Below are 19,042 nucleotides of genomic sequence, written 5' to 3'. Positions count from 1 at the left end.
GTTATAGCAGAAAAAAGGGACAACCAATCAGAAGAAGGGGCGGGGCTAATTCAGGCCAATGAAGGTCAAGGACTCCTTAAAGAATCTTATGACACCACCCATGACTCTCTATGTAAACCATTCCAAAGTTATAGCAGAAAATCGGGACAACCAATCAGAAGAAGGGGAGGGGCTAATTTGCACCAATTATGGTCAAGGACTCAATACCGAGTCCGATGACACCACCCACGACTCTCTATGTCAAACCATTCAAAAGTTATAGCAGAAAAAAGTATTCTAGGGGGCGCTGTTGAGCCATTAGGCAACGCCCATTCATGCAAACCATGAAATATCAAATTTATCCCCAGGCCTGGCTTGGTGCAAAATTTGGTGACTTTTGGAGAACTATCAAATATGGACCAATCAGATGAAGGGGGCGCACTTTTTGGCGTCGAGTGTTGCCACGTTAACGCTTTTGAATGAGAAAAGTAATGCGCGTCGTCGCAGGAAGGAGACGCACATGTTGATGTAAAAAAAACCACACAAATTGCTGACAATAATCTTTGCATTGAGCTGGGATCGATGCCACGATCTCCCACACGAAAGACGGTGACATTACCGCTGAGCCACAAATCAGCTTGGCCATTTTCTGACTGACTGACTTAGGAGATACCAACATAGCGATGTGGTCTGAGTCCCGAATTGTTTTTTCGTAATTTTTAAAATATTTGTAAGATATAAATATTAGTAAAACCCCACTATTTGTTCTTTTGTGAATAGCATGTTCCAGTCTTTACTTCCTAGACACACACACTGCATGGAAGGGAGCGTTTGATTTATTGTTCACGTAACATTACTTTTATTTTTTCACAACCAAACCACGCACTTTATTTATGTCATTTGCACCGGGCAAGGACAAAAAATAAATGATTCCACCAAAATTCCAGAGATTTTTGTGGTTGGCTGACACATTACCAGCATATTTCAAATATGTCAAACCATTCAAAAGTTATAGTCAGAAAATATGGACAACCAATCAGAAGAAGGGGCGGGGCTAATTCAGGCCAACGAAGCTTAAGAACTCATTACAGAGTCCCATGACACAACCCACGACTTCTTATGTCAACCCATTCAAAGGTTATAGCAGAAAAAAGGGACAACCAATCAGAAGAAGGGGCGGGGCTAATTCAGGTCAATGAAGGTCAAGGACTCCATAAAGAATCTGATGACACCACCCACGACTCTCTGTGTCAAACCATTCCAAAGTTATAGCAGAAAATCGGGACAACCAATCAGAAGAAGGGGCGGGGCTAATTAAGGCCAACAAAGCTTAAGGACTCATTACAGAGTCCCATGACACCACCCACAACTTCCTATGTCAAACCATTCAAAAGTTATGGCAGAGAAAAGTTTTCTAGGGGGCGCTGTTGAGCCGTTAGGCCACGCCCATTAATGCAAACCATGAAATATCAAATGTATCGCCAGGCCTGGCTTGCATGCAAAATTTGGTGCCTTTTGGAGAACTATCAAATATGGACCAATCAGATTTCAAAATGGCCGACTTCCTGTTCGGTTTCGGCCATGGCGCCAAGAGACTTTTCTTTAAGTTGCGCCATGATACAGGTGTGTACCGATTTTGGTGCATGTACGTCAAACCGTATCGTGGGGCTTGAGGCACAAAGTTTTCAAGGGGGCGCTGTTGAGCCATTTTGCCACGCCCATTAATACAAACCATGAAATATAAATTTATCGCCAGGCCTGCCTTGCATGCAAAATTTGGTGACTTTTGGGGAACTATCAAATATGGACCAATCAAATGAAGGGTGGCGCGCTTTTTGGCGTCTAGCGTCGCCACGGTAACACTTTTGAAAGAGAAAAGTAATGCGCGTAGTCGCAGGATAGAGACGCACATTTTGATGTATAACACATCTGGGTTCATGATACAGTTCGGGCCGTATTAATTCTCGAAGGAATGGCATATATTGCTCCAAAATTACGTGATTCATTCAGAATGTTCAAAATGGCCGACTTCCTGTTCGGTTTCGACCATGGTGCCAAGAGACTTTTCTGTAAGTTGCAACATGATACAAGTGTGTACCGACTTTCGTTCATGTACGTCAAACCGTATTATGGGGCTTGAGGCGCAAAGTTTTTTCTGTCTGAACCAATCAGATGAAGGGTGGGCGCGCTTTTTGGCGTCTAGCGTCGCCACGGTAATGCTTTTGAGAGAGAAAAGTAATGCGTGGTGTCGGAGGATGGAGACGCACATTTTGATGTATAACACACCTGGGTGCTCGTTACGGTTCGGGCCGTATTAACTGCCGAAGGAATGGCATAAATTTCGCCAAAATGACACGACTAATTCAAAATGGCCGACATCCTGTTCGGTTTCGGGCATGACGCCAAGAGACTTTTCTTTAAGTTAGGTCTTAAGTTAGGTCATGATACAGGCGTGTACCGATTTCCGTGCATGTACGTCAAACCGTATCGTGGGGCTTGAGGCACAAAGTTTTCAAGGGGGCGCTGTTGAGCCATTTTGCCACGCCCATTAATGCAAACCATTAAATATCAAATTTTTCACCAGGCCTGGCTTGGGTGCAAAATTTGGTGACTTTTTGGGCACGTTTAGGGGGGCAAAAAGGCCCTCCTTTCGTCAGAAAAATAATAATAATAATAATAATAATAATAATAATAAAAACTAGAAAATTTCTGGAAATTTTGATATGGGCATGCCCTACCCACCATTCGTCCCCTCTCGCTGCTTTGGTTTGGGGCTGTAGTGGTTGTGTTCGGGGTGGTTCTATGTCAGCTTGAGGTGTTTTTACGCTTGTATCTCATTCATTCCTGTGCTCCCAATAGTTATTAATGGGGCGCGCTTTTTGGCATCTAGCATTGCCATGGTAACGCTTTTGACTGAGAATAGTAATGCCCATCGAGGCAAGATGGAGACGCATGTAACGATGTATGCCATGCATGAGTGCACGTTCTGGTTCAGGCTACGTTAACGGATAGGTTTTTTTTTTCACCATGGTACAAAACCCCATCCGAATGAATGGGGCCATTTGGCCTGGATTTTGACATAAAATTTCCTTAAATACCAGCTTCATGAGATTTGAGTATGTTGAAGTCCACAGCGTGCCGAGTCAGGGGACATTTGTACGATGTCTCTACGATAATCTGTTGCCTAGCAACAAGCGTCCAAAGTCAAATGGAAATAAAAAAGAAAAATGAAAGGTCAATATCGCAAAAATTTTAATAATTGGCATAATGAGCTTGTAGGGTCCGTTAGTGCCAATCGGGCCGAGTGTTTGAAAGTTTGAACGATGTCTCTACGATAAAGTTCGACCGAGCAATAAGCGTCTGAATTTTCGCCTTTTTTTTTGCTTTTTGGCGTCTAGCGTTGCCACGGTAACACTTTTGACTGAGAAAAGTAATGCTCATCGAGGCACGATGGAGACGCATCCAACGATGTATGCCATGCATGGGTGCACGTTCCGGTTCGGACAGCATTAACAGATTGTTTATTCACATGGTCCCCCATACAAATGCATTGGTTTTTTTTGCCATAGTAACAAGCCCCATAGGATAGAATGGGACAATTTTGCTTCAATATCTCAAAAGCTGTAAACGACAGCGTAATGAGACCTCAGTATGTTGTAGTCCACATCAAGCTGAGTATTTTAACGTTGAATCAAAGTCTCTACGATATCGCGTTGCCGCGCAACAAGCGTCCAAAATTCCGTTAGCGTCAAAATGAGCAACGTGGAATATCTCAAAAACCGTAATAGCTAGCTTGACGAGACTAAAATATGTTGCAGTACAAAGCGTCCCGGGTTTGTCAATGTTGTAATGATGTCTGTACGATAAACCGTTGCCTAGCAACAAACGTCCAAAATAAAAGAGATTTTTTTTTTAAATTGAAAGTTAAATATCGCAAAAACCGTAATAACTAGAATGATGTAGTTGTATGGTCCTTTAAAGACTATCGGGCCGAGTGTTTCAAAGTTTGAACGATGTCTCTACGAAAAAGTTCGGCCAAGCAATAAGCGCGGGAATTTTCGCCTTTTTTTTTGCTTTTTGGCAACTAGCGTTGCCACGGTAACCCCTATTACTGAGAAAAGTAATACCCATCGAATCACGATGGACACGCATCCAACGATGTATGCCATGCATGGGTGCACGTTGCGGTTCGGGCCGTATTAACGGACGAAAAAAAGTGCGGAATAATAAGAATAATAAGAAAAGGGAAACTTTTCTGTATACCAATATATCGCCTTCATTTTCATGTTTTTCCTCATTTTTTCGGACGTGTTTTAGTTTTTGGGGATTTTTTTTTTTCCACATCAGTGCGGGGTCATGCTGTACACCCGCTGGTGTGACGTGGGACTTTTGCGACTTTAGCTTGTTAGCAAAATGCTAGCAACATTGCCCTTTGGGCCATTCTGGACGATTGCAATATGGTCATGCCATTACTTGGCATGCCCATAAAAATACAAATAATTCCTACAGATACAATAGGGCCTTCGCACTGAAGGTGCTCGGGCCCTAATAATAATAAAAAAAATACAAATAATTCCTACAGATACAATAGAGCCTTCGCACTGAAGGTGCTCGGGCCCTAATTAAAGCTGCAAGCAGCGATGAACGGGCCCTCGCACTCACGGCCACCGCCCCCCATAAGCATATCAGAAATGACACCACCCACGACTTCCTATGTCAAACCATTAAAAAGTTATAGCAGAAAAAAGGGACAACCAATCAGAAGAAGGGGCGGGGCTAATTCAGGCCAATGAAGGTCAAGGACTCCATACAGAATCTGATGACACCACCCATGACTCTCTATGTCAAACCATTCCAAAGTTATAGCAGAAAATCGGGACAACCAATCAGAAGAAGGGGCGGGGCTAATTCAGGCCAATGAAGGTCAAGGACTCCGTACAGAATCTGATGACACCACCAACGACTCTCTATGTAAAACCGTTCCAAAGTTATAGCAGAAAATCGGGACAACCAATCAGAAGAAGGGGCGGGGCTAATTAAGGCCAACGAAGCTTAAGCACTCATTACAGAGTCCCATGACACCACCCACGTCTTCCTATGTCAAACCATTCAAAAGTTATGGCAGATAAAAGTATTCTAGGGGGCGCTGTTGAGCCGTTAGGCCACGCCCATTAATGCAAACCATGAAATATCAAATTTATCGCCAAGTCTGGCTTGCATGCAAAATTTGGTGACTTTTGGAGAACTATCAAATATGGACCAATCACATGAAGGGGGGGCGCGCCTTTTGGCGTTTAGCGTCGCCACGGTAACACTTTTGAAAGAGGAAAGTAATGCGTGGTGTCGCAGGATGTACACGCACATTTTGATGTATAACACACCTGGGTGCACGTTACGGTTCGGGCTGAATTAACTGCTGAAGGAATGGCATAAATTTCGCCAAAATGACACAATTTATTCAAAATGGCCGACATCCTGTTCGGTTTCGGCCATGGCTCCAAGAGACTTTTCTTTAAGTTGTGCCATGATACAGGTGTGTAGCGATTTTCGTGCATGTACGTCAAACCGTATTGTGGGGCTTGAGGCACAAAGTTTTCCGGGGGGCGCTGTTGAGCCATTTTGCCACGCCCATTAATAGAAACCATGAAATATCAAATTTATCTCCAGGCCTGGCTTGCATGCCAAATTTGGTGCCTTTTGGGGAACTATCAAATATGGACCAATCAGATGAAGGGGGGGTGCGCTTGTTGGCGTCTAGCGTCGCCACGGTAACACTTTTCAAAGAGAAAAGTAATGCATGTAGTCGCAGGATGGAGACGCACATTTTGATGTATAACACATCTGGGTTCACGATACGGTTCGGGCTGAATTAACTCTCGAAGGAATGGCATATATTGCTCCAAAATTACGCAATTAATTCAGAATGTTCAAAATGGCCGACTTCCTGTTCGGTTTCGGCCATGGCGCCAAGAGACTTTTCTTTTAGTTGCGACATGATACAGGAGTGTACCGATTTTCGTTCATGTACGTCAAACCGTATTATGGGGCTTGAGGCACAAATTTTTTTCTGTCGAAGCAATCAGATGAAGGGTGGGCGCGCTTTTTGGTCTCTAGCGCCGCCACGGTAACGCTTTTCAAAGAGAAAAGTAATGCGTGTTGTCGCAGGATGGAGACGCACATTTTGATGTATAACACACTTGGGGGCACGTTACGGTTCGGGCTGAATTAACTTTCGAAGGAATGGCATAAATTTCGCCAGAATGACACGACTAATTCAAAATGGCCGACTTCCTGTTCGGTTTCGGGCATGACGCCAAGAGACTTTTCTTTAAGTTGCCCCATGATACAGGTGTGTACCGATTTTCGTGCATGTACGTCAAACCGTATCGTGGGGCTTGAGGCACAAAGTTTTCAAGGGGGCGCTGTTGAGCCATTTTACCACGCCCATTAATGCAAACCATTAAATATCAAATTTTTCGCCAGGCCTGCCTTGGGTGCAAAATTTGGTGACTTTTTGGGCATGTTAAGGGGGGCAAAAAGGCCATCACTTTGTCAGAAGAAAAATAATAATAATAATTAAAGCTGCAAGCAGCGATGAACGGGCCCTCGCACTCACGGCCACCGCCCTCCATAAGCATATCAGAAAAGACACCACCCACGACTTCCTATGTCAAACCATTCAGAAGTTATAGCAGAAAAAAGGGACAACCAATCAGAAGAAGGGGCGGGGCTAATTCAGGCCAATGAAGGTCAAGGACTCCATACAGAATCTGATGACACCACCCAGGACTCTCTATGTCAAACCATTCCAATGTTATAGCAGAAAATCGGGACAACCAATCAGAAGAAGGGGCGGGGCTAATTAAGGCCAACGAAGCTTAAGGACTCATTACAGAGTCCCATCACACCACCCACAACTTCCTATGTCAAACCATTCAAAAGTTATGGCAGATAAAAGTATTCTAGGGGGCGCTGTTGAGCCGTTAGGCAACGCCCATTAATGCAAACCATGAAATATCAAATTTATCGCCACGTCTGGCTTGCATGCAAAATTTGGTGACTTTTGGAGACCTATCAAATATGGACCAATCACATGAAGGGGGGGCGCGCCTTTTGGCGTCTAGCGTCGCCACGGTAACACTTTTGAAGGAGAAAAGTAATGCGTGGTGTCGCAGGATGTAGACGCACATTTTGATGTATAACACATCTGGGTGCACGTTACGGTTCGGGCTGAATTAACTGCCGAAGGAATGGCATAAATTTCGCCAAAATGACACAATTTATTCAAAATGGCCGACATCCTGTTCGGTTTCGGCCATGGCTCCAAGAGACTTTTCTTTAAGTTGTTCCATAATACAGGTGTGTAGCGATTTTCGTGCATGTACGTCAAACCGTATTGTGGGGCTTGAGGCACAAAGTTTTCCGGGGGGCGCTGTTGAGCCATTTTGCCACGCCCATTAATGCAAACCATGAAATATCAAATTTATCGCCAGGCCTGTCTTACATGCCAAATTTGGTGCCTTTTGGGGAACTATCAAATATGGACCAATCAGATGAAGGGGGGGTGCGCTTGTTGGCGACTAGCGTCGCCACGGTAACACTTTTCAAAGAGAAAAGTAATGCGTGTAGTCGCAGGATGGAGACACACATTTTCATGTATAACACATCTGGGTTCACAATACGGTTCGGGCTGAATTAACTCTCGAAGGAATGGCATATATTGCTCCAAAATTACGCAATTAATTCAGAATGTTCAAAATGGCCGACTTCCTGTTCGGTTTCGGCCATGGCGCCAAGAGACTTTTCTTTTAGTTGCGACATGATACAGGAGTGTACCGATTTTTGTTCATGTACGTCAAACCGTATTATGGGGCTTGAGGCGCAAAGTGTTTTCTGTCTGAACCAACCAGATGAAGGGTGGGCGCGCTTTTTGGCGTCTAGCGTCGCCACGGTAACGCTTTTGAAAGAGAAAAGTAATGCGTGGTGTCGGAGGATGGAGACGAACATTTTGATGTATAACACACCTCGGTGCACGTTACGGTTCGGGCTGAATTAACTGCCGAAGGAATGGCATAAATTGCGCCAAAGTGACACGATTAATTCAAAATGGCCGACTTCCTGTTCGGTTTCGGGCATGACGCCAAGAGACTTTTCTTTAAGTTGTCCCATGATACAGGTGTGTACCGATTTTCGTGCATGTACGTCAAACCGTATCGTGGGGCTTGAGGCACAAAGTTTTCAAGGGGGCGCTGTTGAGCCATTTTGCCACGCCCATTAATGCAAACCATTAAATATCAAATTTTTCGCCAGGCCTGACTTGGGTGCAAAATTTGGTGACTTTTTGGGCATGTTAAGGGGGGCAAAAAGGCCATCACTTTGTCAGAAGAAAAAAAAAAATAATAATTAAAGCTGCAAGCAGCGATGAACGGGCCCTCGCACTCACGGCCACCGCCCCCCATAAGCATATCAGAAAAGACACCACCCACGACTTCCTATGTCAAACCATTCAAAAGTTATAGCAGAAAATCAGGACAACCAATCAGAAGAAGGGGCGGGGCTAATTCAGGCCAATGAAGGTCAAGGACTCCATACAGAATCTGATGACACCACCCACGATTCTCTATGTCAAACCACTCCAAAGTTATAGCAGAAAATCGGGACAACCAATCAGAAGAAGGGACGGGGCTAATTAAGGCCAACAAAGCTTAAGGACTCATTACAGAGTCCCATGACACCACCCACAACTTCCTATGTCAAACCATTCAAAAGTTATGGCAGATAAAAGTATTCTAGGGGGCGCTGTTGAGCCGTTAGGCAACGCCCATTAATGCGAACCATGAAATATCAAATTTATCGCCAAGTCTGGCTTGCATGCAAAATTTGGTGACTTTTGGAGAACTATCAAATATGGACCAATCACATGAAGGGGGGGCGCGCCTTTTGGCGTTTAGCGTCGCCACGGTAACACTTTTGAAAGAGAAAAGTAATGCGTGGTGTCGCAGGATGTAGACGCACATTTTGATGTATAACACACTTGGGTGCACGTTACGGTTCGGGCTGAATTAACTGCCGAAGGAATGGCATAAATTTCGCCAAAATGACACAATTTATTCAAAATGGCCGACATCCTGTTCGGTTTCGGCCATGGCTCCAAGAGACTTTTCTTTAAGTTGTGCCATGATACTGGTGTGTAGCGATTCTCGTGCATGTACATCAAACCGTATTGTGGGGCTTGAGGCACAAAGTTTTCCGGGGGGCGCTGTTGAGCCATTTTGCCACGCCCATTAATGCAAACCATTAAACATCAAATGTATCGCCAGGCCTGGCTTGCATGCCAAATTTGGTGCCTTTTGGTGAACTATCAGATATGGACCAATCAGATGAAGGGGGGGTGCGCTTGTTGGCGTCTAGCGTCGCCACTGTAACACTTTTCAAAGAGAAAAGTAATGCGTGTAGTCGCAGGATGGAGACGCACATTTTGATGTATAACACATCTGGGTTCACGATACGGTTCGGGCTGAATTAACTCTCGAAGGAATGGCATATATTGCTCCAAAATTACGCAATTAATTCAGAATGTTCAAAATGGCCGACTTCCTGTTCGGTTTCGGCCATGGCGCCAAGAGACTTTTCTTTTAGTTGCGACATGATACAGGAGTGTACCGATTTTCGTTCATGTACGTCAAACCGTATTATGGGGCTTGAGGCACAAAGTTTTTTCTGTCGAACCAATCAGATGAAGGGTGGGCGCGCCTTTTGGCGTCTAGCGTCGCCACGGTAACGCTTTCGAAAGAGAAAAGTAATGCGTGTTGTCGCAGGATGGAGACGCACATTTTGATGTATAATACACCTGGGTGCACATTACGGTTCGGGCTGAATTAACTTTCGAAGGAATGGCATAAATTTCGCCAAAATGACACGATTAATTCAAAATGGCCGACATCCTGTTCGGTTTCGGCCATGGCACCAGGAGACTTTTCTTTAAGTTGCCCCATGATACAGGTGTGTACCGATTTTCGTGCATGTACGTTAAACCGTATTGTGGTAATTGAGGCACAAAGTTTTCAAGGGGGCGCTGTTGAGCCATTTTACCACGCCCATTAATGCAAACCATTAAATATCAAATTTTTCGCCAGGCCTGACTTGGGTGCAAAATTTGGTGACTTTTTGGGCACGTTTAGGGGGGCAAAAAGGCCTTCCTTTTGTCAGGAAAATAATAATAATAATAATAAAAATTCCTGCAAATACAATAGGGCCTTCGCACTGCAAGTGCTCGGGCCCTAATTAAAGCTGCAAGCAGCGATGAACGGGCCCTCGCACTCACGGCCACCGCCCCCCATAAGCATATCAGAAATGACACCACCCACGAGTCTCTATGTCAAACCATTCAAAAGTTATAGCAGAAAAAAGGGACAACCAATCAGAAGAAGGGGCGGGGCTACTTCAGGCCAATGAAGGTCAAGGACTCCATAAAGAATCTGATGACCCCACCCACGACTCTCTATGTCAAACCATTCCAAAGTTATAGCACAAAATCGGGACAACCAATCAGAAGAAGGGGCGGGGCTAATTAAGGCCAACGAAGCTTAAGGACTCATTACAGAGTCCCATGACACCACCCACAACTTCCTATGTCAAACCATTCAAAAGTTATGGCAGAGAAAAGTATTCTAGGGGGCGCTGTTGAGCCATTTTGCCACGCCCATTAATGCAAACCATGTAATATCAAATTTATCACCAGGCCTGGCTTGCATGCAAAATTTGGTGCCTTTTGGAGAACTATCAAATATGGACCAATCACATGAAGGGTGGGCGCGCCTTTTGGCGTCTAGCGTCGCCACGGTAACACTTTTGAAAGAGAAAAGTAATGCGTGGTGTCGCAGGATGTAGACGCACATTTTGATGTATAACACACCTGGGTGCACATTACGGTTCGGGCTGAATTAACTGCCGAAGGAATGGCATAAATTTCGCCAAAATGACACAATTTATTCAAAATGGCCGACATCCTGTTCGGTTTCGGCCATGGCTCCAAGAGACTTTTCTTTAAGTTCTGCCATGATACAGGTGTGTACCGATTTTCGTGCATGTACGTCAAACGGTATTGTGGGGCTTGAGGCACAAAGTTTTCCGGGGGGCGCTGTCGAGCCATTTTGCCACGCCCATTAATGCAAACCATGAAATATCAAATTTATCGCCAGGCCTGGCTTGCATGCCAAATTTGGTGCCTTTTGGGGAACTATCAAATATGGACCAATCAGATGAAGGGGGGGTGCGCTTGTTGGCGTCTAGCGTCGCCACGGTAACACTTTTGAAAGAGAAAAGTAATGCGTGTAGTCGCAGGATGGAGACGCACATTTTGATGTATAACACATCTGGGTTTACGAAACGGTTCGGGCTGAATTAACTCTCGAAGGAATGGCATATATTGCTCCAAAATTACGCAATTAATTCAGAATGTTCAAAATGGCCGACTTCCTGTTCGGTTTCGGCCATGGCGCCAAGAGACTTTTCTTTAAGTTGCGACATGATACAGGTGTGTACCGATTTTCGTTCATGTACGTCAAACCGTATTATGGGGCTTGAGGCGCAAAGTTTTTTCTGTCTGAAAGAATCAGATGAAGGGTGGGCGCGCTTTTTGGCGTCTAGCGTCGCCACGGTAACGCTTTTGAAAGAGAAAAGTAATGCGTGGTGTCGGAGGATGGAGACGCACATTTTTATGTATAACACACCTGGGTGCACGTTACGGTTCGGGCTGAATTAACTTTCGAAGGAATGGCATAAATTTCGCCAAAATGACATGACTAATTCAAAATGGCCGACATCCTGTTCGGTTTCGGGCATGACCCCAAGAGACTTTTCTTTAAGTTGTCCCATGATACAGGTGTGTACCGATTTTCGTGCATGTACGTCAAACCGTATCGTGGGGCTTGAGGCACAAAGTTTTCAAGGGGGCGCTGTTGAGCCATTTTGCCACGCCCATTAATGCAAACCTTTAAATATCAAATTTTTCGCCAGGCCTGACTAGGGTGCAAAATTTGGTGACTTTTTGGGCATGTTAAGGGGGGCAAAAAGGCCATCACTTTGTCAGAAGAAAAAAAAAAATAATAATAATAAAAATTCCTGCAAATACAATAGGGCCTTCGCACTGCAAGTGCTCGGGCCCTAATAATAAAAATTCCTGCAAATACAATAGGGCCTTCGCACTGCAAGTGCTCGGGCCCTAATAATAAAAATTCCTGCAAATACAATAGGGCCTTCGCACTGAAGGTGCTCGGGCCCTAAAAAGAAAAAAAAAAATTCCTACAGATACAATAGGGCCTTCGCACTGAAGGTGCTCGGGCCCTAATAAAGTTACGTTAACAGATAAAATTTTTGTTATTTATTTCCCTTCAGAATTAATAATTAACTCCAATTGCCAGACTGTTGTCAAAGTCTTCTTCAGAAAATCTATGAGAGCAAAGTGTTGCGTTAATAATTAAAATATGGAAGGATTAAGTCTTTAAAGTCAGAAGGAGGTCGGCTCTTAAAGGTTTTATATGGAAGAAGAAAATGTTTATCATTATTTAAAGGAAACCACCAAAGGGAAGATGGTTGATGAAATATGAAGTCTCTGCTGATCATCACAACTCTGGCTGCAGTAATTTACATTAACTGGAGGCTGTTAAAAGTTATGTTAGGACAAACATTTAATAAGAACTGGAGTGGTCCAACCTTCAAATAACAAATGTGTTTTTCTGTTTCTATATTTTTAAACATGTCTTCAGTCACCAGAGACGCCTGAACTCACCGGCCTGAAGAGAAGGATCTTAACAGAAATCAGTGATATTTTATGTTGAGTTCATGTTTGGTAGTCAGGAGGATTTACTCGGACGTTCTCTTGTTGTTTGAATGTTTTGATCTCTTCATCTATGTCAGTGATGATGCTGTTTTAACTTCTGGATCACATTTGTTCCTGTGTGGCTTGTTTTTACGTTACACATCTGGATATTCTGAAGTCACAGTGAAAACGTTTCACATGGAAATCGTGTTTGTTCAGACTGGAAATATATTCTCACTGTCTGATGGATAAATGATTTCTCTCAGGGATGGATGGAAACAAGTGTAGAAAGAAAAACAGAATATTTGATTTTATCAGTTGGACAAATAGTCGTGTTTATAACTGCATGACAATATTTTATGTAGGTAAAATAAAACCCCATTAAAGTTCATAATTACGACCGGTCATTTTTATTCTATCAGCTTTTTTATATGCAGATATTTAATGAAGACATAACACAACTGCATGTTCCTCAAAGTGGCTGAGTTTCCTGTTAATGTCTTCTTCTGAGTCTTCCTCTGATGTTTCTGCAGATACACAGGTCTCCTGTCAGGTCAGCAAGACTTGTATCTTACCCTGCAGTTTCACAGCTCATGATGACGTTATCATCCACTGGATTGAAGAGACTCCACCAGAGTCCCGGGTTCACTCCTACTATCGCAAACAAGACCAACTGGGAGAGCAGCACCAGAGGTTCAGAGGAAGAACATCTCTGTTTAAGGACCAGATCTCCAGAGGAAACGCTTCCCTGCTGCTGAGAGGAGTGAAGGTTCAGGACCAGGGCAGATATCTGTGTTACATCACTGGAAATGAGGAGAACTTCATCAACCTGAATGTGACCGGTATGTGGAGAATAAAAATCTCAGCAGATTAAAATGTTTCAATCCGTTGTTCATGTTGGTTTTTTGTAATAAACAGAATAGAACAGATACTCACTGTTGCAGGAACAATGAAACACAGTTTAGCAGTTCTTCCTTATTAACATATTGTAAAGGATCATCATGAACTCACTGAGTTTGTCTCAGACATAAAATAGCTGAGACAAAGTTAAAATAGCTGCTAAAGTGGTTGTTAATCTCGTAACTTAGTACCTCAACTTCCAGTTGTATATTCTTGACACGTCTGTGACTGACATTTACTTCCCTTGTTTGTAAAGTAGGATGGTCTTATAAAATATAAATAAAAATAAAAAGCCACATCAATCAAACATATGTACACTATATACAAGACAGAAACAATATGTACAGAAATGAAGAAATTGCACAAATATCTGAGACTGGCCACTGAAAGTTCAGCAGAGTGACGGTCTGAGGGAAGAAAGTGTCTCGGTGACGGAGGTTTTGGTGAGCAGTGATCTGCAGCTCCTACCAGATGTTTGAAAAGTTTGCGTACTGGATGTGAGGGATCGGCAGAGATGTTCCTAGCTGTTTTCCTGACCCTGGACCGGTACAGGTCCTGGATGGAGGGAAGGTCGGCCCTGATCATTTACTTTGCAGACCTTGCTGTCGGTTGCAATCTGTACCGGTCCTGTTTGGTGGCCGATCCAAACCAGACTGTGATGGAAGAGCACAGACTGGATGATGGTGGTGTAGAAGGTGATCAGCAGCTCCTGGGGTATTGATGTAATCATGCAATCAAAGATACGTCAACTGTACAGCCAATGTGTCTCTAGAAAGACTTACTTTCATCCTGAAACGTAAACGCTGTCGATGTTGATGGCAGAAACATCCATTAAGTCAATTCTAGACTCCAGACAGGACTTTTAGGGCTAGAACCATCGTCTATTAGTCGCATTTACACTTTTTCAAAAGAAAAGCAAAATTAGGGAACTGCTGCGGGGGGGGGTGGATGTTTCCGTTGGCGTTTCTTATTATGAGCGTAACTCTCCTAGTTCTCTCTCCACATCCGTAAATCTCCGTATCTCATCCTGCAAGACTTCTCTTCCAACATTGAAGAATAGGAACAAAAATCTCTTTAGTTTTGTACAAATAATTGTAACTGCCACCATCGCTGTTGTGAAAACAGTCAACAGAAGAACAAGAAGGCAACGGATCATTCAAATGATTATTCAGAGCTAAAGCCCTGATGTAATGCAGTAATGCATAGTGATTAAGTAGTGTTACAGCACAACTACATCGTCTAAATGAGGCAAAAAACAGCTGGAAACTAGATTTTGATGACTTTAATTTGACCAACTACATCACCCTCAGTAATGCAGGACACATGGAAATGCAAAAAAAGTGTTTCCACCAGACTTTTACGATAAACTGGATTATCTATACGTCTGAATAACCACCTTGTGAAAAGCGTAAAAAGGTTTTAATTTCAAGTGTTTCCAGTACAGGTTTTACTTTTCGATATTTAAGGCCTGTTTACTGGACGATGCTGAGACGGTAAAACGCAAACATTATGTTGTGTCCTGGCCTCTCGTTTACACGGAAACAGAGTTTTGGGTGGAAAAAAACACCTGCAAAGATTTGACAACAGACTGCAGAGGGACATTTTTTTGCAACTCAAGGTGAGACCTGTCAGGAACTGGATTGATTTGGCTTTTGGAATCTCTTAATCTTTTTTGGCCTCTAAATATAGATGACTACACACACCCAAGAGGTCTTTTTAACTGAAACACTCAGAAATAAGAAAAAAGTAATAATACTATGAAAAGGTGGGCATACTGTGCTCCAATTGTTATTCAAGCAGTTCACACGAGAGCATAATTTTCCACTCATCTTCACTGAACCAACAAAAGAAACCCTCTCAACGACGAAACGAAAGTCATCCAATGACAAATGGAACCACCCCAAATGTCCCAGCATTCCTAAATATAAGTCAAACATGCACCAGTCCTCCAATCATGCTCCCAAATCTTAATCAACAGAAGAATTACTCGAACCACAACAGAAAGTACAGATCTTCACGTAGTGCCATGCCCAAAAAGAAGAAAACAAGTAAATAAACATGGTCTCACTGTTCTCCAGCGCTCTCCAGGTAAGTGACAACAAGAGCGTCTCCTTGAGCGTCCTGGAGCAACGCGTCTCCCGCTGAACACAACGGTCTGCTCTCGTCCAGATCTCCTTAGGAGAGACCCACAATAGGCCCACAATAGAGCGTATAAATCTATGTTAGTTTTGGAGACCAGTAGGTCCCCCGGGCGGCTGCAGAGAAGGTCAGTTTTACTGGTGTGAAACCTCTGACTCTCCACAGCTTCCTGTTAGTTGAACCAGTAATCTGTGCTGACGTTCCCTCCATCCAGACCTCGTACCAGCGTAGGGTCAGGAAACGGGCCGGGAACAGTTCTGCAGACCCCTCTCATGTGACTCCACTCTTTCTTTAGTGCTACAGACCAGAACAAAGTCCACTTTACTGCAGACATCAGCAGTGAAGTGATGGGATGCAGATGATGGTTTCAGACTTGAAACTCGCTTCTTCCAGTTACGACTGCCATATTTATGTTTATAATGATGTTGGAAGAGTCATACATGCTTTTATAGCTACACTTCCAGATGGCTGTGATTCCTGTATGCTGGTTAAGATCAGTTAATCTTTCATCTTCAGTAAATCCAGAACGCTGCAGCTCTAAACTGGAACCAGAAAATGTGAGCATATTACTCCGGTTCTGACATCCCTCCACTGACTTCCTGTCCATTTTAGAATAGATTTTAAGATTTTATTGCTAGATTTTAAGGCTTTAAATGCGCTGGTACTATTTTCATCTTTATATCTCAGGGCATAACATCCAATCAGATGGTCCTTGCAGATGTTCCAGATCCAGACTCAGAGGCGACCGGGTCTCTTTGGAAGATGGTCCCATTTCCTGGAACAATTTCCCTTTTTGTGAATTAGAACAACTCAAACTGTTGTTGTATTTAAATTTCTGCTGAAAACTCATTTCTACTCGCTGTCATTAAATTCAAGTTGAGTTTTAGACCTCTTGTCTTTATATATCATCTTTAGTTGTGCTTTAACTGATGTAGTTTGAGGTGGATTATTTACAGGATATTATTTTATTTTAGCTGTAAAAGCAGTTTGGTAAACCTTGGTTGTTTTTAATATAAATACATTTGACCTTAACTTTGAAAGAATGACCAGAAAAGTCTGTTTTCAACCGAGATTGAAGCGTGTGAAGTAAACAGGGTTTCAGTGACATGAACATTAACAACTGCATATTTGTCCTCCAGCTCCAGTCCAGCACGTCAACATAGAACAGGTACAAAATAAAATCACCTGCAGCTCAGAGGGGATCTATCCTGAACCTGGACTCACCTGGACCACCAGTCCTCCATCCAGCATGAACCTGCAGAATCCACCAACAGTCCAGCAGACTGAACAGCAGCTTTACAGCATCAGCAGCTCTCTGGTACTTTCAGATGGAGATACTGACCTGGACTACATCTGCACCGTCAGCACTCCAGCAAACAGCAGGAGATCCACTTTGCTTCAACCAGGTAAAAATTACATTTAAATGTTTATGTGGTGGCTCTCAGTGCCACGAAGACCTTAATGAGATGTTCATGTCGTCTACGAAAGCTTTTGTCCTTTACAACTGATGTTTAGTTTTCTTTCGTTTTGGGTTTCCATCATTCCATGTCATGTTTACTGTCATTTCAGCTGTTATAAGTGGATCAAACACTGAAACATTCATCTCCTGCTCAACCGCCAATTATCCAATAAGGTATCTCACCTGGACATTTAATCACGAAGAGATCATCCTGACACAGAGCGGAGATGTAGCCCACTACATAACTACAGAGAGGTGGAAGCAGCATGTGATGACTGTCTCAAGGACAGGAAGTCTCACTCTGAAGCATTTAACTTCAGACCAGACAGGAACATACAAATGTGAACTCAGGGATGAAGAGGAAACATACGTGAAATACACCTTTCTTCACATACCAAAAGGTAAGACTGTTAAAAGTGTTAGAGCCAAAATAAGTTATTAAGAGTTTAGTTTTGGTCATGTCTCATGTTTAATTTGAATGTTTAAAAGGAAAGAGTTCTGCCTGTTTGGTTATGTTCATGTCAAAAGTGTAACTGATGGTATGAACATCTGCATGACTTCAGTCTGCTGCAGCAGTAAATTGTCGGTGACGTAGATCGTCAGAGCAACAGTCTTTGACCGTGAGTCACACAACTGCACCCATTTCCTGCTATAGATGGAGACTTTTAATGTTGCTAAATTATTCTGAATTATTTGTTTTAGTAAATAGTGGAAACATTCAAATAACTCCTGTGTCACTGACTTTAGCTCAAGAACTGGTCATAACTCAATATAACAGATTTAAGAAACTGCAGCTACAAACAGCAACAGAGAGTTGTGAAGGTTCATGTGTGCTGTGATCTGTTGAGACTCGGGTTCAAATCACTGACATCAAAAACACAGAAACTGTCATTTTAATTCTTGTATTTTTCTGTTGCAGACTGGACCAGAGTTATTGTAGGAGTGGTGGTGGGTTTGCTGCTGATGGTCGTCTTGGTTTCTGGAGTCGTTGGTTACAAATACAGGAAAAGGGTGCAGGAATACAGGAAAAGGAGGAAAGAAAGGAGGAGGAGGAAAAAAACAGAAAGAAGTAAAGATATTGTTTCATGATTTGATTGTGTAAATACAAAGGATGCAGGATGTTGAATATTTGCTGATATCTGATATGCTGGTACTTTAAATCAAGTTAAGACTTGTCATAACCTGGCCCGGAGGCCATGACAAAAATGGACAACAACACAGTGCAACTAAAAATATGCTATTTATTTTAAAGAAAAACACTGCAAATGCAAAACAAACCAACTTGTGAGGTGTGGAGGTCAGCATCAGTAGTGTCAGTGTGTGTGAATGTGGAAAATGTGTGGTGCGTGTTGTTTAAGAAAAATAGAGTCAACCAAACAAATGAATGGGGCTGGCAGGGAAGAGAGAGAACACTGAAGGCAGGGAGGTTTTATAGCCTGGAACACTGGGCCTAGGTGCTCCAAATCAGCCCAATCAGCTCAGCTCACTCCAGACTCCTCAAAACAAAACAGAGAGAAAGTCAGGCATGCCCACAATTAGACAGGGTCGTCACACCCCCCCCCATAAAGTCGGGGTCCCAAAGGGATCACCGGCACTCCAACACCCGCTCCTAAAATACAAAATATAAACAAATTAAATTATTCAAAAGATCAAAAGGAAAAAAAAAACAAATGTACACTTAACTTCCCCCTGCAACCCCAACTTGCTACTCCCCCCACCCATCCTCAGCAACCTCGGTACCTGAG

The 19,042-nt window shown here is 43.2% G+C and overlaps 1 protein-coding gene across 4 annotated transcripts in view; it reads left to right on the top strand.

Annotated features, from left to right (window-relative positions):
- Window positions 1–19,042, top strand: part of LOC133460119 (ribonuclease inhibitor-like) — an 84,855-nt gene that overhangs the window by 20,751 nt on the left and 45,062 nt on the right. For all 4 annotated transcript variants that reach the window (XM_061740658.1, XM_061740657.1, XM_061740660.1 and 1 more), the window contains exons 2-5: window positions 13,333–13,641; window positions 16,978–17,244; window positions 17,408–17,698; window positions 18,217–18,366. In XM_061740658.1, the coding sequence (XP_061596642.1) occupies window positions 13,333–13,641; window positions 16,978–17,244; window positions 17,408–17,698; window positions 18,217–18,366 (1,017 nt within the window). The remainder of the gene's footprint in view (window positions 1–13,332; window positions 13,642–16,977; window positions 17,245–17,407; window positions 17,699–18,216; window positions 18,367–19,042) is intronic.

This window comes from Cololabis saira, chromosome 14 (assembly GCF_033807715.1).
Source record: "Cololabis saira isolate AMF1-May2022 chromosome 14, fColSai1.1, whole genome shotgun sequence".
Classification (NCBI taxonomy): domain Eukaryota; kingdom Metazoa; phylum Chordata; class Actinopteri; order Beloniformes; family Belonidae; genus Cololabis; species Cololabis saira.
Note: the sequence above shows the minus strand (reverse complement) of the source record. Positions and strands in the feature narration are given on the sequence as shown.